The following is a 24,083-nucleotide window of genomic DNA, read 5'->3' on the forward strand; positions in this document are numbered from 1 at the left end:
GGAAGTGCTGCTGCCTTGTGGGGCTCAACTCCTGCTCAGCTTTTGTTGTAATTTTGGGGGATGGGTTTCATTTGGTCTGTGCTTTTGTTGCCTAGGGATTGATTTCTGCTCCCCAGCCTCTGTTTCTGGGGGTATATCTCGACTCTGATTGGGCTGCTACTATAGGGTGTGGTGCTGGGCTCTGTATTATCTGCGACTTTTGCGACCAGCACCTTGGGAGCTCCGCTACTGTGCACCGGTGTGTGTTGACAGGGTGTCCACTGGTCCAATGGTGCCAGGTGTGCTGGTGGGCTCAGATTGCTGGGCCCTAGCCACTCCCACTTCCTCCTCTCATGGAAAACCTGGGATCTTTCAAAATGGTGGGACCTCCCAGCGACACATGGAGAAGCACCCTGAAGGGCTGCTTACTGAGGTATCTGGCTGCTCCTGTCCACAGCACAGGAACCTTCTGCTCCACGGCTCTGCACTGCTTGGGTTTGGTCGTCCACCTTTGTGTCCACTCACACTCTGTAACACACTCGCTCACTCTCTCACACACTCACCCTTTCTCCGGTCCTTCCCGCCACCATATTTTTTCCCTCGTTGTTTTTCAATGGCATTCTTATACACCAATAATGAACACTCAGAAAGGGAAACACACACACACACACACACACACACACACACACCATTTACCTTTGCAACAAAAATAATAAAATACTTAAGAATAAACTTAACCAAGGAAGTAAAAGACCTGTTCTCAGAAAACTACATGGCATTGAAAAAAAACAAACATAGAGGAAGATATAAACAAGTGGGAACATACCATGTTCATGGATTGAAAAAATCAATATTAAAATGTCTATACTACCCAAAGCAATCTACAGATTCATTGAAATCCCTACCAGAGTATCAATGGTGTATTTCATAGACCTAAAACAAATACTCCAAAAGTTTATATGGAACTATAAAAGACACAAATAGCCACAGCAATTTTTAAAGAGAAGAACAAAGTTGGGGGGGATTATAATACCAGATACCAAGTTATACTACAAAGTCATCATAATCAAACACCCTGTGCAAGAACAGGCATCTAGATCAGTGGAACAGAACAGAGAACCTAGATGTCGACCCAAGACAGTATGCACAATTAATATTTGACAAAGGAGGCAAAAGCATGCAATGGAGAAGACAGTCTCTTCAATAAATGGTGTTGGAAAAATTTGACAGATACATGCAAATAAAATGAAACCAGACTGCCAACTTATATAATTGACAAGAATAAACTCAAAATGGATAAAAGACTTAAATGTAACTTGTGAAACAATAAAAATAATAGAAGGAAATTTAGGCAGTAAAATCTTAGACATCACACATAGTACAATTTTTGCTGACACATCATGTAAGGCAAAAAAAAAAACAAAGAAAAAAATTAATAAATGGGACTACATAAAACTAAAAAGCTTCATGGCAGAGGAAATCAGCATCAAAACAAAAAAGGAAGACACTCTATGGTAGAACTTAGTTACCAATGATACATTGGATAAGGGGTTAATATCCAAAATATATAATATACTTGTACAGCTCAACAAAAAATCCAATAAAAAATGGGCACAGGACCTGAATAGACACTTTTCAAACAGGGCATACAAATGGCCAAGAAGCATATAAAAAAATTCTCAGTGTCACTAATTAAAATGCCTATGAAATATCACCTTACACCTGTCAGAATGACTGCCATCAACAAATCTCAAACAAGTACTGGTGAAGATTTGGAGTAAAGGGTACTCCAGTTCACTGCTGGTGGAAATGCTGCAGACTGTTGTAGCAACTATGGAAAACAATATTGTGTTTCTTCAGAAAATTAAAAATGGAATTGCCATTTGACCCAGTGGTCCAACTTCCTGGAATATATTCTAAACTTGAAATGCCAATGAAAAATAATATATGCACCTGTATGTTCATAGCAGCACTGTTTACAATAGCTAAGATATGGACAAAGCCCTAGTGTCCATCAATAAATGAGTGGGTAAAAAAGCTGTGGTACATTTACTCAATAAAATACTATGCAGCTGTAAGAAGGAAAGATCTCTTAACCTTTGAGATGACATGGAGGAACGTGGAAACTGTTTTGTTAAGAAGAGAAAGACAAGTACCACATGATCTCACTTTTTTTTTTTTCAATATAAGGAACAAAATAAGCTAATGATCAAAATAGATCCAGAGACATGGAAGTAGGAAACAGACTGACAAACCTCAGAGGAAAAGGGATGGGGTGGTTGAAAAGAGATAAACCAAAGAATTTATATGCATGACCAATGGACACAGTAGTGTGGGGAAGGCCAATGGGGGGTGGGTGGGAGTGGGGAGGATGTTTTCAATGGTGGGGGGAGTGGGGAGATTTGTAATACTTGCAACAATAAAGATAAAAAAGAATGTAAATGGTTTTCAGTCTCTAAGTCTCATTTTGTTGATTATAAATCTGTACATATGGATAAATATTAGGTGCTGATAGTGTTGGTTGAAAACAAATTTAATCATAAAAATACAAATATAAGGAAAAATAATAAAGGTAATTAAGCAACTTACTTTTCAGAAATGTTCTTCCCTAACACATTCATGAATGCCCTGGTCACTTCCTTGTTGCAGAGGCTGTAAATGATAGGTTGCAGCATGGAAGTCAGGATGGTATAGAAAGTTGACACTGTCTTGTCCTGAGTGGAAGAAATGTCAGAAACAGGCTTGTGTATATGAACATGGCAGCTCCACAGTACATTTTCACTACTATGAGGTGGGAGGAATGAGTGATGAAAGCTTTGTGGCATCCTTCTCCAGATATCACTTAAATGACAGCCAGAATAACATGAGCATAGGAAGATATAATGACTGCTACAGGGAAAAGAAGCTTGACAGAGCACCCATGAAATCTAGGAAGATAAATGGATAGGGCTCTGACAGTGCTAAAAGCTAGAAAGATAAATGGATAGAAACTCCAGTGCACCTAAAGATAGGAAAAAAACAAAACAAAATAAAACCTCACCTCTATCTTTATAAGAATGACTGGCTTGAGCCAGAAGAGGTCTGATCTTTGAAACTGAAGATTGGTCTTTGAGACAGGAGTCCACCATTCTTCCAGGTCCTAAAGGAAACCTCTTTTATTTGGCATCAACACCTTCCTCATGAGTTTGGCTTTCTTGTGGCTGGTAGCCAAACCTTTGGGTTTTTTTTATTGTTGTTGTTGTTTTGTTATTTGGGGGTGTTGTTTGGTTATAGTTTTGGGTAACTCTGGTGGGGCAGTGTGGACTTTGGTAAGTCCTGGAGAGCCAGAGTTGGGGTTCCAGCTGCCTGTGGCAGGCCAACCCAGGAAAGTGGAATATGGGGATTTCCCAGAAGCTGCAGAGAGCTCTTGGGGTAATTTTCCTTCACTCTTTCTCAAGGAGTCAACTACTTGAAATGCTTGGCTTCTGGAAGGAAACAGGTATTGGGGAAGCAGATGAACTCCAAGACTGGATAAGTCAAACTGACATGCACAGCAGATGTCCTCTATCCTTAACACTTGGGCTTTGTACCCCTTGGGTCCAGTAAGTGTGGTGTTGGGAGGTTGGAAGATGGATGTTTTTTAACTTTGTGTTAAGCACTCTCAACCTTGTGTTAATGCATTCTCGGAATCCTAGTAGGGGGGGACCTGGCCCACCCAGGTGTATTGGGTACTTAATTTGCATGTAAATAATGGTTTGTTATCTTTTGGCTTCAAGGTGTCTTCCTGTAAAAAGCAAGAGACAAAGCTAGGGTATATGTTTGCAGTAATGCCATCTCAAGAAAATAATTTACTTAAATCCACTTGTGACCTGGGGGTACCAATCTAAAAATAAATGGGACTGCATCCAGAGAACTGGAACATTTGCTACCTTGCAAAGCTTCCCCTCACCCCAAGCAGCATGTGCTTGTAGTTTCATCGCATTGCACCGATCCTGTCAGGCTGAGAGACAGCAAGTAAGAACCGTCTGTGTTACTTGGTTGGTAGCTATCCCTGCCACTTGAGCTTTGTGCCTCTTGGATCTAGTTAAGACCATTTGGGGTACTGATTAACAGGCTATCCCTGCTGCTTGGGCTTCATGCCATTTGGGTTCAGTTAGGACTGCTTGTGGTATTGGTTGGCAGTATGCCCCTGAGATAGGGCCCAGAGGGGTAACAGCTCCATCCCTGTATGATGAAAGAATGGCCTTTCTCTCAAAGACTTAGCAGGGCACCCACTTTAGCCAGGGAGCTTCCCTATTAGGAGCAGGACAATTCCCTTTGAGGCAATATACCATAGGCAGAATAAACCAGAAAGGCCTGCCTGCTGGCTATGTTGGGCCCACACTCCATTTTCTACTTCAGATTTTCTGAATTGGAATAATTTCAACCACTCATATAGGGATAAATTGGCAGATCTCATCCTTTCCATTTTTGCTATTCGCCATCCAAATTAGGCAGATGTACTGGCTCTCCGTGACATCCTGCTAATGGCAAATGAAAAGTGGCTTGTTATAAGTAAGGTTAATGAAGAGGATCATTATCTCCATCAAGAGAATTCCAAAAGGACCCCCAACACAGCCAAGGCAATTCCATTTAAAAAACCCAACTGCAGCCTTGGCCAGTTTGGCTCAGCGGTAGAGTGTCGGCTTGCAGTCCAGAGAGACCTGGGGTCGGTTCTCGCTACGGGCATGTACTTCAGTTGCAGTTTGTCCCCAACCCTGGTTGGGTCATGCAGGTGGCAACCACTCAATGTGTCCCTTTCACGTTGATGTTTCTCTCTTTCTCTTTCCCTCCCCACTCTATATGAACAAAAAATGGAAAAATGTCCTCGGGTGGGGATTAAAAAAACAAACAAAAAACAAACTGCAACCTGAACAATGGTGACTTAGTCTCCCTAGGACATAAAGAAAGCATATTGGAAGGGTTTAATAAAGGGATGCCTAAACAAAAGAGCCTAAATATGCAATTTGCTGTTCAACATAAACCAAAGATCCTTCTGAATTTTTATAAAGGACCTTCTAGGCCTATTAAAAGCAAACTGATGCTGATCCACAGGCACTAGAAAATGTCTGGATGACAGCCCTTGCTGGTTTGCTCAGTGGTTAGAGCATTGGCCTGTAGTCCAGAGAGACCCAGGTTGGGTTCCCGCTAAGGGCACATAACTTGGTTACAGTTTGTCCCCAACCCTGGTTGGGTGGTGCGAGTGGCAACCACTTGATGTGTCCCTTTTACATTGATGTTTCTCTTTCTCTCTCTCCCTCCCACTCTATCTGAACAAGAAATGAAGAAATGTCCTCGGGTGAGGATTAAAAAAAAAAAGTCTGGATGATAAATATGAGTATTATTGGGCAAAGTGCCCTAGATATCAGAAAGAAGCCTCAACACATAGATGGGGCATTGGGAATAAATTTCTTCTAGCTGGTGTACATAGCCTTTAAAGCTTACCATGCCTGGGAAACAAGAAAATTAAAGCAGGCCACCATTTTCTTAGAAGGAGTGTGGGGAAACCAGAAGGAGAAACAGGACATGAAAGGAAAAGGGAAAGACACACCAAGTGCCTATCAGTGCACCTATTTCAAAGAGGAAAGCCATTAAAGAAAGGAATACCTGGAATTCAAAAATAAAAATAAAAAGGATAGAAACCCTCACAAAGAAATGTTTAAAAGGAATTATGAATCTGGAAGCCCAGTGGCTCCCCTAGACACATCCTGACCTATTACTGTTACTCCACAGGGGCCCCAAGTACAATGGACAGTGGTGAACAAGCTAATTTACTTCCATATAAATATGGGAGCTAACATACTCAATGCTACATACAAAATAATAAAGGTTCAGCTGTAGTGATGGTTACGGAAGGACCAGCCAATTACAAAAACAGGCATTTCTTCAAACTCTAGAATGCCAGCTTAGGGATAAAAAACTTATACATAGTTTTCTCTATATGCCAGACTGCCCCATTCCATTGTTGGGCCAATATTTACTCTGTAAATTGCATGCACAAATAATTTTTTTTTCCTTGAGAAGCAGAAATTTTGTTTACAAGTTGTTTATTTTATTTTTTATTGATTTTTTTATTAATTAATTTTTTACAGATGTTTCTCCTTTTCCCCCCACTGATTCCCCCTCCCCCTCCCTCCCTGCCCTTTCCCAGTTTGTTGACCATGTCCACTGTTCATGCATACATGCATATAAGTTCTATGGTTTATCTCTCCCCCACCAACTCCTCTTCTGGGGATTGTCAGTCTGTACCCCACTTACACGTCTCTGGGACTACCCCATTCCTCAGACTGTTATGTTCATTATATTCCACAAATAAGTGAGATCATATGAAACTTGTCTTTCTCTGTTTGGCTTGTTTCCCTTAGGATGATACTTGCTAGGTGCCTCCATGTAGTCTCAAAGGATAAGAGATCTTTCTTTCTTACAGCTGCGTAGTACTCCATTGTGTATATGTACCACGGCTTTTTTATCCATTCGTCTACTGATGGACACTTGGGGTGTTTCCAGATTTTAGGAATTGTAAATAGCGCTGCTATAAACATGGGGGTACATATATTCTTTCTGATTGGTGTTTCAGGCTTCTTAGGGTATATTCCTCGAAGTGGGATCACTGGGTCAAATGGAAGTTCAATTTTTAATTTTTTGAGGTAACACCATATTGTTTTACATAGTGGCTGCACCAGTCTGCATTACCAACAGCAGTGCACTAGAGTCCCCTTTTCTCCACATCCTTGTTTTCTCAGATCCTTGTTTTTCATGACCTTGATTACTTCATGCCATTCCCTTCTAGCCTGTAAAGTTTCTTGTGAAAAGTCAGCTGAGAGCCTTATGGGGTTTCCTTTGTAGGTAACCTGTTGCTTATCTCTTGCTGCCTTTAGGATTTTCTCTTTGTCTTTAATTTTTGGCAGTTTGATTACTATGTGTCTTGGTGTGGACCTGTTTGGCTTCTTACTTTGGACTCTCTGTGCTTCTTTAACTTGAATGCCTTCTTCCTTCACCAAATTAGGGAAGTTTTCTGTCACTATTTCTTAAGATATATTCTCTAACATTTGCTTATTTTCTTGTTCCTCAGGGACTCCTATGATGTGAATATTATTCAGTTTCCAGTTGTCCCACAGTTCTCTTAAGCTGTCTTCCTGTTTTTTAATCGTTTTTTCCTTTTGGTTTTCTGATTGGTCGATTTTTTCTGGCCTGTCTTCTAATTCACTGATCCGGTCCTCAGCTTCTCCTACTCTGCTTTTTAGACCTAGCTATGTGTTTTTCATTTCTGATATGTCATTTTTCATTTCTTCTTGGTGGTTTTTAATTTCCACTCGGTTGATTTTCAACATTTCTATGTCTTTACTCATGGTGCTCATGTCCTTACACATGCTGTTGAGCTTCCTCAACATCATGGCTCTAAATTTTAGCTCTGTTAACTTGCTTAATTGCGTGTCATTGATCTCATCTTCGGTAGATGTCTCTTGTTCTTTCATTTGGCTTTTGTTTCTGTTTCTCACCATTTTGGCTATCACAGTGGGCTTTTGAGTCTGCCAAATTTTCCCTGTTGGTGTTGGTGTTCTGTTGTTTGTGGCTCCCTCTCCTGGGTTTGGATGAGCCAGGGAGGACCCACTTTAAACACCACTGTCAAGTCTTACCTTTTGTCATCAGTGTTGCTAGCCTAGGGAATGGTAGTTATCCTCTAGCTTTTTTTGTGCCTGGAGGCTATTAGTAGAGGTCACCTGAGGAACCTTGGTTTCTGAGTTGACTGAAAAACTCCCTGAGGTGATCAGTGTAAGAGGATTTCCTGAGGGTGGGGCAGCTGCTGGTATTTAATGGGCCTCAATAGCATTTCAATGGCCACCACGTGGGGTTGATTCTCTGAGGGAGGGGCCACTGCCTCTCCTCAGGGCCCTGGGAAGGAGTAAGACCACTACCGTTCTGCATGGCTGCACTCAGCAAAAGCTCTGAGCACCCTCCAAAACCTGAGTGTCCCCACACAGTTCCAGTTCAGTCTGCCTTCCCTCTGCTGGAGCCCAAGGTGAGTGGCTGCTACCAGTTTAGCCTCTGTCTAGACTCTGAGTCGTGGAGCCTCCTGGGACTTTTAACCCGAGTGCGCTGCTTCCAGCCAAGAGTGGCCACAGATGTGGCACCAGCCGAGGGCGTCACACTCAGCAGAAGCCACAGGACTAAGCTGCAGTGGACACTGCCAAGGTGGCAGCAGCTTCCAGCAGAGTCCCCTGGTCCCAGTTTGTCCGTGCAGCACCAGTCGAGGGCTTAGCATGCAGCAAAGTTTGCACCACTGAGGCGGGGTCGCAGCTGAGGCAACAGCAGCAGCTTCCTGCCGATTCCCCTGATCCCAGCCCAGGCCGCTGCGGACCGTGGGCTCCCGGCTCCCTCTCGCGTCCTCGCAAGCCTACCAGGAATGAGTCGGTGGCCCTGGTTATGTGGTCCTCTAAGGTGTCTTTTGGTTGCCCCTTCTGGACGATTTGTCTTTATTTTTGTTGTAAATCCAGTTTGGTCCTGGGAGATGGTCTGTGTAGCTCCATTCACTCCGCCACCATTTTTTGAGTCCTGTTTAGAAGTCTTGCTGGAATATTCTTTCTGGCTTCATTTGCTCCTGACTTTCCTGGAAAGTCCTGGAGGTAAACTCTTTACACCTGTGGTGTACAAGCAGGTTTATCTAGCTGTTAGGATGAATAGAACCTCATGTAGAGTGGTTAACATACAACTCATTAAATTGAACCTAAAAGAAGGGGCACAGATCCCACAGAAGAAAAAATACCCCCTTAATAGAGAAGATGTAGAGGGAATTAACCAATATTGCAGAAATTCTTAAAATCAGGATTAATTTGGCCATAACTGTCTCCTTATAACAGCCCAATTTTGCCAATGATAAAGCTTTACTCTAATGAGTATTGATTTGCACAGAATCTTGGGGCCATAAATTACATCCAGGATATTCATCCTGTGATACCAACCCTTATACTTTGTTGACCACAGTGCCCAAGACTCTGGTCTTTATGGTTTTTTGTCTTGGACTTAAAGGATTCTTTTTTCTGCATCTCAATGGATGAACAGGATCAACTATTATTTTCCTTTGAATGGCAGGACTGAAAAATGAAATTCCCTAACCATATTTGGGGAGATATTAGCAAGAGATTTAAGGAATATTTTATTAAAATCAGAAATTTTTCTACAATATGTATATGACTCACTAATAACAATACGCATGAAAACTGCTGAAAACCATCATAGTCCTGAATCATCTGGCAAAAACAGGATATAAAGTATCACCTCACAAGACCCAGATTTGCAAACAGGAGGTGGGATACTAAGCAGGACCCTAGGAAATACCCTTCACCTCATAGCCTATCTCTCAAAGAAACTAGGTTACATGACAAAGATTATGTCCATTTCTTCAGGCAATAGCAGCTACTTGTGACATCTTACTGGAAGCAGAGAAATTTACTCTGGGGAAATCTAAAGTATGTGTACCACAGCATGTCTTTACCATATTGGAACAGAAAGGAAGGTATTGGTTGACAGTGGGGTGCATGGAAAAGTATCAGGCCATTTTATTAGACAATCAAATGTTACCTGACAAACTTCCACTACCATAAACCTTGCCACCCTACTCCCCGACTCAGAGGGAAGCTAAAGGCCATGAATCTATTGAACCAGAAATATCAAAATGCACTACCCAGGACACCAGATGAAGAGTTCCCAAACAAGCCAGGGAAACCAAAGTGCCATTAAAGCAGCAAGACAAGCTAGTCAAGGGCTACCACTTCTTGGAGAGTTAATTCTCCACCTGGACTTGTCAGAATTTATACCCCATTACACAGAGTGAGATAAGAAATGGGCTCATGAATGTGGACTCTTTAACACTGATCCTAATTCTATATTGAAGACCAACACTCATGGTATAATCATACTTCCTAAAACTCTAGTATATTCTTCAGACACATACAATGATGGACCCATTATGAAAGGGATGCTCTAATGGACTTCATTAGACCACGTTTGAAGGGCCATCATTTACAAAGGGCTATTCAGAAGATTATCCAAGTCTGTCAGATATGCACTCAAAACAATCCTAAAACAGAATGTGCCCCAACAGAAAAGGGGGTACAATGTAAAAGGATACACTCATTTGAGGACTGACTTTACACAGATGCTTAAAACCATAGGACACTTTTATTTTTATTAGTTCTTGCAGACACTTTTTCTGGATGGGTAGAGGCATACCTCAATAGAACTAAGAAAGCAACTGAGAAAGCAAAACATCTACTCATAAATAATCCCTAGGTTTGGACTTTCTTACAGCATTCAAAGTGACAATGGACTATTGTTCAGTTCAGAATCTCCCAGAATATAGGGCAGGTACTACAGAGTCAATGGAAACTACATGCATCTCGGAGACCCAAGTTTATGGGGGGAGACTAAAAAAAAAATGAACTGCACAATAAAGAAGGCCCTGGCAAAAATATGTCAGAAAGAACATTTGAAATGGAACCAGGCACTTCTTATTGCCTTGCTCTGGATTAGGGAACCCCACAGCAGGCTTCAATTAAGCTCATTTGAAAAAGTTTAAGGGAAACCCTTACAAGTTTCTGTTTTAGGAACACCCCCTTTAAATTTAGAACATGAAGCAAAGCTCAAACAATATGCACAATATCTAGGACAAACACTAACAATTTTGCACAAATTTACTTATTACATTTCCATATACCTATCTAATGAGCTCTTACAGCTGTTCCAGCTGGGAGAGCAAGTCTTACTAAAGATGTGGAAGACTCAACGTCCTGAACAGCATTTAACCAAGCAATAGACTGGTCCCTACTGTGTCTTGCTGACAATGCACCCTTCCAATAAGCTCACAGGAATCAAACCTTATGTCCACCACACATGGATAAAGCAGTTGCCACTTGAGAAGCATGCAGATATTGCTGCTGTTCTTGATACTGCAAGGGAAATATAAATATGCATTCTTGAAAGAGATTTAAAAGTTTTCTTTTGGAAGGGGACCGCACCTCTCAAAGCTAAGTGATAATGTTACTTTTTAAAAAACATTTTTATTAATTTGTTTTGTTACAGATGTTTCTCTTTTTTCCCCCATCGACACCCTCCTCCCCATCCCCCTGACCAATCCCCAGCTTTGTTGTCTATGTCCATTGGTTATACATATATGCATATAAGTTCTGTGGTTTATCTCTTTCCCCCCCAACACCCCTCTTCTGGGGTTTGTCAGTCTGTACCCTACCTCTATGTCTCTGGGTCAATTTTATTCATCAGTTTGTTTAGTTCATTATATTCCACACATAAGTGAGATCATGTGATATTTGTCTCTCAGCTTGGCTTACTTTGCTCTCCAAGTTCTTCTATGCCATCTCAAATGATAAGAGATCTTTCTTTCTTACAGCTGTATAGTATTTCATTGTGTACATGTACCACAGCTTTTTTTATCCACTCATCTACTGATGGACACTTGAGCTGTTTCTAGATCTTAGCTGTTGTAAATAGTGCTGCTATGAGCAAAGGGGTACATATATTCTTTCTGGTTGATGTTTCAGGCTTCTTAGGGTGTATTTCTAGAAGTGGGATCACTGGGTCAAATGGAAGTTCAATTTTTAACTTTTTGAGGTAACCATAGTGTTTTCCATAGTGGTTGCAACAGTCTGCATTTCCAACAACAGTGTACTAGAGTCCCCTTTTCTTCACACCCTCACCAATACTTGTTTTTTGATGATTTGTTGATGGTGGCCATTCTGACAGGTGTGAGGTGATACCTCATTGTTGTTTTAATTTGCATCTCTCTGATGATTAGTGACATTGAGCATTTCTTCATATGTCTCTTGGCCATTTGTATGTCTTGTTTGGAGAGGTGTCTATTTAGGTCCTCTGCCTATTTTTTAATGTTACTTTTTATTGTATTCTGCATTTTCCAGACAGTGGCTTTCTTGGAAAATTTATACTGACATTGGGTGTGCCACCCAAAGCCCTGTTAAAGATTATATTATGAGGATCATTCAGTTTCTCAAGTTTCTGATGTTACTACACTCCCCCGCACCACTGCACTACTAAGCATATCCCTCACTAAACACTTGATTGTTTGCACAATAGGTCTTACTTTGGAAGCCCACTGGCAACACTATCTTTTGAAATATAAAGCAGTCTACCAGCTTACCTTGTTCAATTGTGTCATCTTCTAGATACCATATATGCTGTCTTCAGACATTAGTCTTCCTTCCTTGCCCAAAGGCTTTCCTCCATATTTTAGCCTTCCTTCAGTAGATATAAGAATTACTGGACCCAGAGATAGCTAAGACTATGCCTTTTGATAGCAGCAAGAACTACAGAATATGAGACCTTCATCCATTTACCCTTGTAAGATTACAAAGGGGCAAGTTCTGGAAGGTGTGAAGTGATACCTCATTGGAGCTTTAATTTGCATCTCTCTGATAATTTGTGATGTTGAGCATTTTTTTTATATGTCTATTGTCCATCTGTGTGTCCTCTTTAGAGAATAGTCTTTATGTTGTTGTTGTTGTTTAGGTAGAGTGGGAGGGAGAGAGAGGAAGAGAGAGAGAAAAAAAAACAACAACATCGACGTGAAAGGGACACATTGAGTGGCTGCCACCTGCACAACCAACCAGGGCCGGGGACAAACTGCAATCGAGGTATGCGCCCTTAGCAGGAACCAAACCTGGGTCTCTCGGGACCACAGGCCAATGCTCTAACTGCTGAGCCAAGCCGGCCAGGGTGAGAAAAGTCTTTTCAGGTCCTTTGCTCATTTTAAAAATTGAAATGTTTGTTTTTCTTTTGAGTTGTATGAGTTCTTTATATATTCTGGAAATTAACCCCTTGTCAGATGTATCATTAAAGAATATGTTCTTTTATATCATGGGTTCTTTTTGCATTTTGAAGATTTTTGTTTTGTTTTCTGTGCAGAAGCATTTTAGCTTGTTGTAGTCCCATTTATTTCTCTTGCCTTAGGTGATGTATTGGTGAAAATTTTGCTATGAGATGTCTGAGATTTTGCTGCTTATGGTTTCTTCTAGAATATCTATGGTTTTATGACTTACATTTAACTCTTTTAACCACATTGAGTTTATTCATGTGCATGAAGTTAGTTGATGGGCTAGTTTCATTTTTTTGCATGTACCTATCTGATTTTTCCAGCAGCACTTAATGAAGAGGCTATCTTTATTCCAATGTATAATCTTATCTCCTTAGACAAAAGAAAGTTGACCATATTGGCATGGGTCAACAATTTGAGCTCTGTTCTGTTTCATTGGTCTATATCTGTTCTTGTGCTAGTACCAGGCCTTTTTTTTTTTTTTTTTTTTTTTTTTTTTTACAATGGCTTTGTAGTATAGTTTGATTTCTTCAACTTTGTATAGTTTGTGATCCCTTCAACTTTGTTTTTATTCAAGGTTGCTGGCACTATTTAAGGTCTTTTTTGTTTTATATAATTTTTTGAAATATTTGTTCTAGTTCTGTAACATAAGCCATTGGTATTTTAATAGGGAATACATTAAATCTGTATACTGTTCTGGGCATATGGACATTTTAATAATGTTAATTCTTCCAATCCATGAACATGGTATAGGTTTCTATTTGTTAGTATCTTCCCCTATTCCATTTTTAAATGTCCTATAGTTTTCTAAGTACAGGGTTTTTTTTTTTCCTCCTTGGTTAAATATAAATGAGTTTATCACCACCAAACCAGTATTATATGAAATGTTGAGGGGTAGTCTTGAAGGAGAACAAAAATATGAACAATAAAATGACAATACATGTTTATCAACAATTGAATCTACAAACAAAAGCAAGCAGAACTGAAACAGACATAGATACAGAGAACTTTTTATTGCTTGCCAGAGGGGGCTCAAGGAATGGGTGAAAAAGATGAAGGAATTAAGAAGTACAAATTGGTTGTTAGACTGATGAACCTCAAAAAGAAAGTGGGGAGGGAGGACGGGATGAAATAAACCAAAGAACTTCTATGCACATATGCATAGCCAATGGACACAGACAATAGTGCAGGGAGGGTAGGAGTGGCCAAGATTGGGGAGGAGGGAGTCAATGGGGAAAAAAGAGGGGACATCTGTAATAATCTGTAATACATTAAAAAATAAAGATAAGTTTAAAAACATTTATCCACAGGCATCTTTTTTGTTGTTGTTGCAATTGTAAATGGAATTATTTCTTTAGTTCTCTTTCTGAGGGTTCATTATTTCTGGGTGTTACTTTTGTATTCTGCTACTTTGCCAAATTTATTTATTAAATCTAAATTTTTTTTGGTGGAGTCTTTAGGGTTTTTCTTTATGTACATCATGCCATCTGTGAATAATGATAATTTTAATGCTTCCTTTCTAATTTGGATGCTTTTTATTTCTTCTTCTTGTCTAATTGTCATGGTTAGGACTTCTAATACTATGTTGAATAAGAGACGTGAAAGTGTACATCTCAATCTTGTTTCTGATCTTAAGAAAAAGATTTTACATTTTACAGATTGGGTATGGTGTTTGTGGTAAGTTTGTCATATATGGCCTTATTATGTTGAGGTATGATTCCTCTATTCCCACTTTCTTGAGAGTTTTTTTCATAGATGGGTGCTGGATTTTGTCAATGTTTTTTTGGCATCTATTAATATGATCATGTGATGTATATTTTTCATTTTGTTTATGTGGTATATTACATTTATTGATTTGCAAATATTGAACTAAATATCCCATTTGGTCCTGGTGTATGACCCAGGATAAATCCCATTTGGTCCTGGTGTATGACCTTTTCAGTATATTGCTAGATCCAATTTGCAAATATTTTGTTGAAGATTTTTGTTCTTGTTGTCAATCCTCCCCCAAGGATAGTTTTCTATTAATTTTCAGAAGGAGTGGAAGGGAGGGAAAAGGGAGGGAGGGAGAGAGAGATATGTGGAAGAGACACATTGATTAGTTGCTTCCCATGGGATTAGACCCAGGGGTCAAACCTTAAACCCAGGTATGTGCCCTTGATTGAAATCAAACCTACAACCCTTTGGTCTGCAGGCTGATGCTCTAACCACTGAGCAGTACTGACCAAGGCTTGTTGAAGATTTTAGCATCAATATTCATCAGAGACATTGGCCTATAATTTTCTTTTCCTTTCGTGTCTTTATCTGGTTTTGGAATTAAGTTAATGCTGGCTTCATAAAAATACCTTAGAAGTCTCGACTCCTCTCACATTTTTTGGAATAGTTTTAGGAGGATTGGTGTTAATTCTTTTTTTAATGTTTGTTAAAATCACCTGCGAAGACATCTGGGCCAGGGCCTTTGTTTGCTGATAGTATTTTTGTTACTGCTTCAATTTTATTATTTGTTATTGGCCTATTCAGTTTTTTTCATGATTGAGTTTTGGCAGATTGTATGTTTTTAGAATTTTTGTCCATTTCTCCTAGGTTGTCCACTTTGTTGGCATATAGATTTTCCATGCATTCTCTTATAGTTCTTTGTATTTCTGTGATGTCAGTTGTTACTTAACCTCTTTTGTTTTTTATTTATTTGGGTCCTCTCTCTTGGTTTCCTGATAAATCTGGCTAAAGGTTCATCAATCTTGTTTATTTTTTCAAAGAACCAGCTCTTGTTTTCATTTGTCTTTTGTAGTTTTTTGTTACTCACTATATTATTTATTTTCCCTCTGATCTGTATTATTCCCTTAATTCTAATTTCTGTCAGTGTTACTTGTTCTCTGTCTAAATTTTAGTTGTAAGGTGAAATTATTTATTTGAGTTTTTTATGTATCTTGATGTAGGTCTGTAATGTTTTCAACTTCCCTTTCAAGTCTGCTTTTTCTATGTCTCATAGATTTGGTGTTATGTTGTGTTCATTTGTTTACAGAAATCTGATTTCTGCCTTAATCTCATTGGTCACCCATTAATTGTTTAACAACAGGCCATTTATCCTCCATGTGTTTGAATGTTTTTGAGTTTTTTATTGTTGTTGATTTCTAGTTTTATGCCATTGTGATCTGAGGTGATGCTTGACATAATTTTGATCTCCTTGAATTTGTTCAGACTTAGTTTGAGTCCTAACATGTGGTCTATTTTTTAGAACGTCCTATGTGCACTTGAGAATAATGTATATTCTGCTGCTTTGTGATGAAATGTTCTGTAAATATCAAATGGAAATACACACACACACACACACACACACACACACATATTTATATCCAGTTATGTAACTGTGCAGTTAAAAGACCCCTACAATTACTGCATTGCTGCCAATCTCTCTTTTAAGGTCCACCAGGAAAAAAAAAAAAAAAAATATATATATATATATATATATATATATATATATATATATAATTACTAGGTTTATATCCTCTTGTTTGATCAATCTCATTATGATTATGTATTGACATTCCTTGTCACTTTACATAGTCTTTTCTTTAAAGTGTAGTTTGTTAAATATAAGTACTGCTACTCCAGTTATTTTTTCCATTTTCATGGAATATTTTTTTCCATATCTTCACTTTCAATCTGTGAGAGTTTTTTTCTTCTGAGGAAGGTCATTTATGGACAGTATATATGTGTATAATGTTTTCTTATCCATTAAGCTACTCTATGTCTTTTGATGGGAGCATTTAACCTTTTTACATTTAAGGTTCTTATTGATAGGTACAGAAATATTGCCATGTTTTCTTTATATTTCTCTCTTGATTTATTTTGATAACACTCACTTTAACAATTCTTGCAATGCTGGTTTGGTGGTAATGTACTCTTTTAGTCTTTTTTTGGAACTGGGCAGCTCTTTATTTTCACTTTTAATTTTAGTTATTTGTTATTTTTTAAATTCATTAATTTTGTTATAGATGTTTCTCTTCTCATCCCTCATTGACACCCTTCTCCCACTCCCACCTCCTCCCCAAGCATTATTGTCTCTGTCCTTCATCACACATACATGCATAGAAGTTTTGTCATTTATCTCTTTTCTCCCCCCACATCCTTCTGAGGTTTGTCAGTCTGCACCCCACTTCTATGACTCTGGGTCTGTTTTGTACCTCAGTTTGTTTTGTTCATTATATTACAAAAATAAGTGAGATCATGTGATATTGGTCTTTCCCTGATTGGCTTGTTTTACTTATGATAATACTCTCCAGGTCCTTCCATGTTGTCTCAAAAAATAAGAGATCTTTCTTTCTTATGGCTGCATAGAATTTTATTGTGTATATGTACCACAGCTATTTCATCCACTCATTTATTGATGAATACATAGGCTGTTTCTAGATTTCAGTGATTGTAAATGGTGCTTCTATGAACATAGGGGTACATATATTTGTTATGATTGGTGTTTCAGGCCTCTTAGAGTATATTCCTAGAGTGGAATCACAAGATCAAATAGCAGTTCAAATTTTCATTTTTGTGAGGAAACACTATATTGTTTTTCATAGTGGCTGTATCAGTCTGCATTCCCACCAGCAGTATACTAGAGTCCCCTTTTCGCCACACCCTCGCCAGCACTTGTTGGTTGATGATATGTTGATGGCAGCCATTCTGGTAGGTGTGAGGTGATACCTCATTGTTGTTTTAATTTGCATCTCTCTGATGATTAGTGACATTGAACATTTTTCATATGTTTCTTGGCCATTTGTATGTCCTTTTTGGAGAGGTGTCTATTTAGGTCCTCTTCCCCCTTTTTAAAAATATTTTTTCTTTATATATTTTAGAAAGAGAAGAATAAAGAGGGAGAGAGATAGAAACATTGATGAGAGAGAACAACAACTGGTCACCTCCTGCATGCCCCCCACTGGGGATCAGGCCTACAGTCTGGCAAGTGCCTTGAATGGGAATCAAACCAGCGATCTTTTGGTGTATGGGTCGATGTTCAACAACTGAGCCATACCAAGTGAACCCTCTGCTGCTTATTTAATTGTTTTTTTATTTGTCTTTATTTATTTATATTTTTGAATTGTATGAGTACCCTATATATTTTTATTTTATTTTTTTATTTTTTTTCTATTGATTAATTTTTGTTACAAATGATTCTCCTTTTTCCCCCCACTGATTCCCCCTCCCCCTTCTCTCCCTGCCCCTTCCCCCGATTGTTGTCCATGTCCACTGTTCGTGCATACATGCATATAAATTCTGTTGTTCATCCCTCTCTCACCTCCCCACTCCTTAGGGGATTGTCCTCAAACTGTTATCTTCATTATATTCCAGAAATCAGTGAGATCATATGAAATTTGTCTTTCTCTGATTGGCTTGTTTCACTTAGGATGATACTTTCCAGGTCCCTCCATGTAGTCTCAAAGGATAAGAGATCTTTCTTTCTTACTGCTGCGTAGTACTCCATTGTGTATATGTACCACAGCTTTTTAATCCATTCGTATACTGATGGGCACTTGGGCTGTTTCCAGATCTTAGCGATTGTAAATAGTGCTGCTACAAAGATGGGGGTACATATATTCTTTCTGATTGGTGTTTTATGCTTCGTAGGGTATATTCCTAGAAGTGGAATCACTGGGTCAAATGGGAGATCAATTTTTAATTTTTTGAGGTGACACCATATTGTTTTCCATAGTGGCTGCACCAGTCTGCATTCCCACCAACAGTGTACTAGAGTCCCCTTTTCTCCACACCCTCGCCAACACTTGTTGTTTGATGATTTGTTGATGGCGGCCATTCTGACAGGTGTGAGGTGATACCTCATTGTTGTTTTGATTTGCATCTCTCTGATGATTAGTGATGATGAACATTTCTTCATATGTCTCTTAGCCATTTGTATGTCCTGTTTGGAGAGGTGTCTATTTAGTTCCTCTGCCCATTTTTTAATTGGATTCTTTGTCTTCCTTTTGTGGACTTGTATGAGCACTCTATATGTATTGGAAATTAACCCCTTATCTGATATATCATTGGCAATTATGCTCTCCCATACAGTGGGTAGCCTTTCCGTTTTGATGATTGTATCTTTCGCTGTGCAGAAGCTTTTGAGTTTGATGGAGTCCCATGTGTTCATTTTCTCCTTTGTTTCTATTGCCTTAGGTGATGTGTCAGTAAAAATTCTGCTGCGTATGATGTCTGAGATTTTGTTGCCCACAGTCTCCTGTAGGATTTTTATGGATTCATGAGTTACATTTAAGTCTTTATCCATTTTGAGTTTATTTTGGTGTAGGGTGTAAGTTGATGGTCTAGTTTCATTTTTCGGCAAGTAGCTGTCCAATTTTCCCAGCACCATTTATTAAAGAGGCTGTCCTTACTCCACTGTATGCTCTTGCCACCTTTGTCAAATATTAATTGAGCATATTGCCTAGGGTCCATTTCTGGGTTCTCTATTCGGTTCCACTGGTCTATATACCTGTTCTTGTGCCAGTACCAGGCTGTTTTGATTATGGTGGCTTTGTAGTATAACCTGAAATCTGGTATTGTGATCCCTCCAACTTTGTTCTTCCTTTTCAAGATTGCTGTGGCTATTCGAGGCCTTTTTTGGTTCCATATAAACTTTTGAAGTAATTGTTCTAATTCTTTGAAGTATGCCGTTGGTATTTTGATGGGGATTGCGTTGAATCTATAGATTGCTTTGGGTAATATGGACATTTTAATGATGTTAATTCTCCCAATCCATGAACAGGGTATGTTCTTCCACTTTTTTATATCTTGCTCTATTTCTTTTTTCAAAGACCTGTAGTTTTCTGCGAATAGGTCCTTTATCTCTTTGGTTAAGTTTATTCCTAGGTATCTTATTTTTTTTGCCGCAATGGTAAATGGGATTGTTTGCCTAGTTTCTCTTTCTGTGAGTTCATCATTGGTGTATAAGAATGCCATCGATTTCTTGACGTTAATTTTGTATTCTGCTACTTTGCCAAATTCATTTATTAAGTCTAGTAAGCTTTTGGTGGAGTCTTTGGGGTTTTCTATGTACAGTATCATGTCATCTGCAAATAATGACAATTTCACTTCCTCCTTTCCAGTTTTGATCCCTTTTATATTTTCTTCCTGTCTGATTGCTGTGGCTAAGACTTCCAGTACTATGTTAAATAGCAGTGGCGAAAGTGGGCATCCTTGCCTTGTTCCTGTTCTTAAGGGAAATGCTTTTAGTTTTTGCCCATTGAGTATGATGTTGGCTGTAGGTCTTTCATATATGGCCTTTATTATGTCTAGGTATGATCCCTCAATTCTCACACTGCTGAGCGTTTTTATCAGAAATGGATGCTGGATTTTGTTAAAGGCTTTTTCAGCATCTATTGATATGATCATGTGGTTTTTATTCTTCAATTTATTTATGTGGTGTATCACATTTATGGATTTGCGAATATTGTACCAGCCTTGCATCCCTGGGATGAATCCCACCTGGTCATGGTGGATAATTTTTCTGGTGTATTGCTGGATTTGATTTGCTAGTATTTTGTTCAGGATTTTGGCATCTATGTTCATCAGGGATATTGGCCTGTAGTTTTCTTTCTTTGTTGTGTCTTTTTCTGGTTTTGGAATTAGAGTTATGCTGGCTTCATAAAACGAGTTTGGAAGTCTTCCTTCTTCTTGAATTTTTTGAAATAGTTTGAGGAGAATGGGTATTAGTTCTTCTTTGAATGTTCAGTAAAACTCCCCTGTGAAGCCATCCGGGCCTGGGCTTTTGTTTGCTGGAAGAGTCTTGATTACATCTTCAATTTCTTCTGTTGTTATTGGTCTGTTCAAGTTTTCAATCTCTATCTGATCCAATTTTGGGAGACTATGTGTTTCTAAAAATTTGTCCATTTTGCTTAGATTTTCTAATTTGTTGCCGTATTATTTTTCATAGTAGTTGTTAACGATCTTTTGTATTTCTGTAGGGTCAGTTGTTATCTCTCCTGTTTTATTTCTGATTTTATGTATTTGGGTTCTCTCTCTTTGTTTCTTGGTGAGTCTAGCTAAGGGTCCATCAATCTTGTTTATCTTTTCGAAAAACCAGCTCTTTGTTTTATTGATCCTCTGGATTGTTTTTTTGGTCTCTATGTCGTTTATTTCTGCTGTGATCCTTACTATTTCTTTTCTTCTACTTGCTCTGGGGTTTTCTTTTTGTTTACTCTCTAAAAACCAGCTCTTTGTTTTATTGATCCTCTGGATTGTTTTTTTGGTCTCTATGTCGTTTATTTCTGCTCTAATCCTTACTATTTCTTTTCTTCTACTTGCTCTGGGGTTTTCTTTTTGTTTACTCTCTAGTTCTTTAAGTTGTGAGGTTAGGTAGTCTATTAGAGATTTTTCTTCTTTTTTGAGGTAGGCCTGTAGTGCTATAAACTTCCCTCTCAGAACTGCTTTTGCTGCATCCCATAGATTTTGTATTGTTGTGTCCTCATTTTCATTGGTTTCCAGGAAGTTTTTGATTTCTTCCTTGATTTCCTCGGTGACCCATTCATTGTTTAATAACATTCTATTTAGCTTCCATGTGTTAAAATGTCTTTGTATGTTCTTCTTGCAATTGATTTCTAGTTTCATACCATTGTGGTCTGAGAAGATGCTTGTTATAATTTCAATCTTCTTGAACTTGCAGAGACTTAGTTTGTGCCCTAACATGTGGTCTATCTTTGAGAATGTTCCATGTGCACTTGAGAAGAATGTGAATTCTGTAGTTTTGGGGTGTAGTTCTCTGTAGATATCTATTAAATCCATTTGGTCTAGTGCTTCATTTAGAGTCTCTGTTTCCTTGCTAATTTTTTGTCTAGAGGATCTATACAGTGATGTGAGCGGGGTTTTGAAGTCCCCTGTTATGATTGTATTGCTATCGATTTCTTCTTTGAAGTCCTCCAGAAGATTTTTAATATATTTTGGTGCTCCTATATTGGGTGCATATATGTTTATCAAGGTTATATCTGCCTGTTGGATAGATCCTTTCAATATTATGTAGTGGGCTTCTTTGTGTCTAGTTATGGCCTTCAATCTGAAGTCTATTTTATCGGATATCAGTATTGCTACCCCAGCTTTTTTTTCTTTTCCATTTGCTTGAAAGATTTTTTTCCATCCCTTCACTTTCAATCTATGTGAGTCTTTTGTTGTGAGGTGGGTTTTTTGTAAACAGCATATAGATGAGTCTTGCTTTCTTATCCAATCAGCTACTCTGTGTCTTTTTATGGGAGCATTCAGTCCATTTACATTTAAGGTGGTTATTGATATGTACTTATTTATTGCCATTTTTGTTTAGTGTGGTTCTCTTTTCCTTCCCATTTCTCCTGGTAATTACAGCAGTTCATTTAACATTTCTTGCAGTGCTGGTTTGGTGCTAATGTACTCCCTTAGCCTTATTTTGTCTGGGAAGCTCTTTATTTGACCTTCTATTTTGAACGATAGCCTTGCTGGGTAGAGTAGTCTTGGATTCAGATCCTTGTTTTTCATGACCTTGATTACTTCATGCCATTCCCTTCGAGCCTGTAATGTTTCTTGTGAGAAGTCAGTTGAGAGCCTTATGGGAGTTCCTTTGTAGGTAACCTGTTGCTTATCTCTTGCTGCTTTTAGGATTCTCTCTTTGTCTTTAATTTTTGGCAGTTTGATTACTATATGTCTTGGTGTGGGCCTGTTTGGGTTCTTCTTACTTGGGGCTCTCTGAGCTTCTTGAACTTGAATGCCTTCTTCCTTCACCAAATTAGGGAAGTTTTCTGTCACCATTTCTTTGAATATATTCTCTAGCCCTCGCTTACTTTCTTCTTCTTCAGGGACTCCTATGATACGAATATTATTACGTTTCCAGTTGTCCCACAATTCTCTTAAGCTCTCTTCTTGTTTTTTAATCTTTTTTTCCTTTTGGTTTTCTGATAGGTTGATTTCTTCTAGCCTGTCTTCTAATTCACTGATCCGGTCCTCAGCTTCCCCTACTCTGCTTTTTAGACCTTCCAGTGTGTTTTTCATTTCTGATATGTCATTCTTCATTTCTTCCTGTTGGTTTTTCATTTCCAGATGGTTTATTTTCAACATTTCTATGTCTTTACTCATGTTGCTCATGTCCTTACACATGCTGTTGAGCTTCCGCAACATCATGGCTCTAAATTCTAGTTCTGTTAACTTGCTTAACTGCACCCCATTTATTTCATCTTCTGTAGAGGTCTCTTGATCTTCCATTTGGCTTTTGTTTCTGTTTCTCACCATTTTTGTTATCACAGTGGGCTTTGGAGTCTGCCAAGTTTTTCCAGTGGGTGTTGGTGTTTTGCTGTTTGTGGCTCCCTCTCCTGGGTTTGGATTCTCCAGGGAGGACCCACTTTAATCCCGCCAAGTCCCCTGTTCTCCGGGAGTCTGTGTGGCTCCAGCCGAGAGTTTAGCAGGCAATAGCGTTACGAGGGCCCATGCAGGGTGGCAAGGGAGGCGGTGGGAATAATTTCCCGCTGAGTTCCCTGGTCCCGCGGAGTTCCCTGGTCCCACTGTGTTTCCTGGTCCAGCTGAGTTCCCTGGGGCCCTCGAGTCTGTGCGGCTCCAGTGGAGAGTTTAGCTGGCTACAGAGTTTCCAGAGCCCATGCAGGGTGGTAAGGGAGACAGTAGGATTAGCTTCCCACTGAGTTCCCCGGTCCCACGGAGTTCCCTGGGGGCCACGAGTCTGTGCAGCTTCAGCGGAGAGTTTAGCTGGCTACAGAGTTTTCAGGGCCGTGCACGGCAGGGAGGGAGGCAGTAGAATTAACTTTCCGCCGCGCTCCCCGGTCCCACGGAGTTCCCTGGGGTCTGCGAGTCTGTGGCCTCAGCAGCTACAGAGTTTCCAGGCCGTGCACGGCAGGGAGGGAGGCGGTAGAATTAACTTTCCGCCGCGCTCCCCGGTCCCACCGAGTTGCCTGGGGTCTGCGAGTCTGTGCGGCTTCAGCGGCTACAGAGTTTCCAGGGCCCTGCACGGCGGGGAGGGAGGCGGTAGAATTAACTTTCCGCCGCGTTCCCCGGTCCCACCGAGTTCCCTGGGGTCTGCGAGTCTGTGCGGCTTCAGCGGCTACAGAGTTTCCAGGGCCGTGCACGGCAGGGAGGGAGGCGGTAGAATTAACTTTCCACTGTGTTCCCCGGTCCCACCGAGTTCCCTGGGGGCCGTGAGTCTGTGCGGCTTCAGCAGCTAGAGTTTCCAGGGCCCTGCTCGGCGGGGAGGGAGGCGGTAGAATTAACTTTCCGCCTTGTTCCCCGGTCCCGC

At 39.7% G+C, this 24,083-nt stretch overlaps 1 protein-coding gene across 3 annotated transcripts in view; it reads right to left on the reverse strand.

Annotated features, from left to right (window-relative positions):
• Positions 1 to 2,568: 2,568 nt before the first annotated feature.
• Positions 2,569 to 24,083, reverse strand: part of TRIM58 (tripartite motif containing 58) — a 193,067-nt gene continuing 171,552 nt past the window's right edge. For 2 of the 3 annotated variants that reach the window (XM_036239655.1, XM_036239656.1), the window contains 2 exons: positions 3,020 to 3,118; positions 2,569 to 2,693 (listed from right to left, as the gene is read on the reverse strand). In XM_036239655.1, the coding sequence (XP_036095548.1) occupies positions 2,572 to 2,693; positions 3,020 to 3,118 (221 nt within the window). In that variant the 3' untranslated portion in view covers positions 2,569 to 2,571. The remainder of the gene's footprint in view (positions 2,694 to 3,019; positions 3,119 to 24,083) is intronic. The other variant, XM_036239657.1, reaches the window with a different exon arrangement.

Source organism: Molossus molossus, unplaced genomic scaffold (genome assembly GCF_014108415.1).
Source record: "Molossus molossus isolate mMolMol1 unplaced genomic scaffold, mMolMol1.p scaffold_m16_p_4, whole genome shotgun sequence".
Taxonomy (NCBI): domain Eukaryota; kingdom Metazoa; phylum Chordata; class Mammalia; order Chiroptera; family Molossidae; genus Molossus; species Molossus molossus.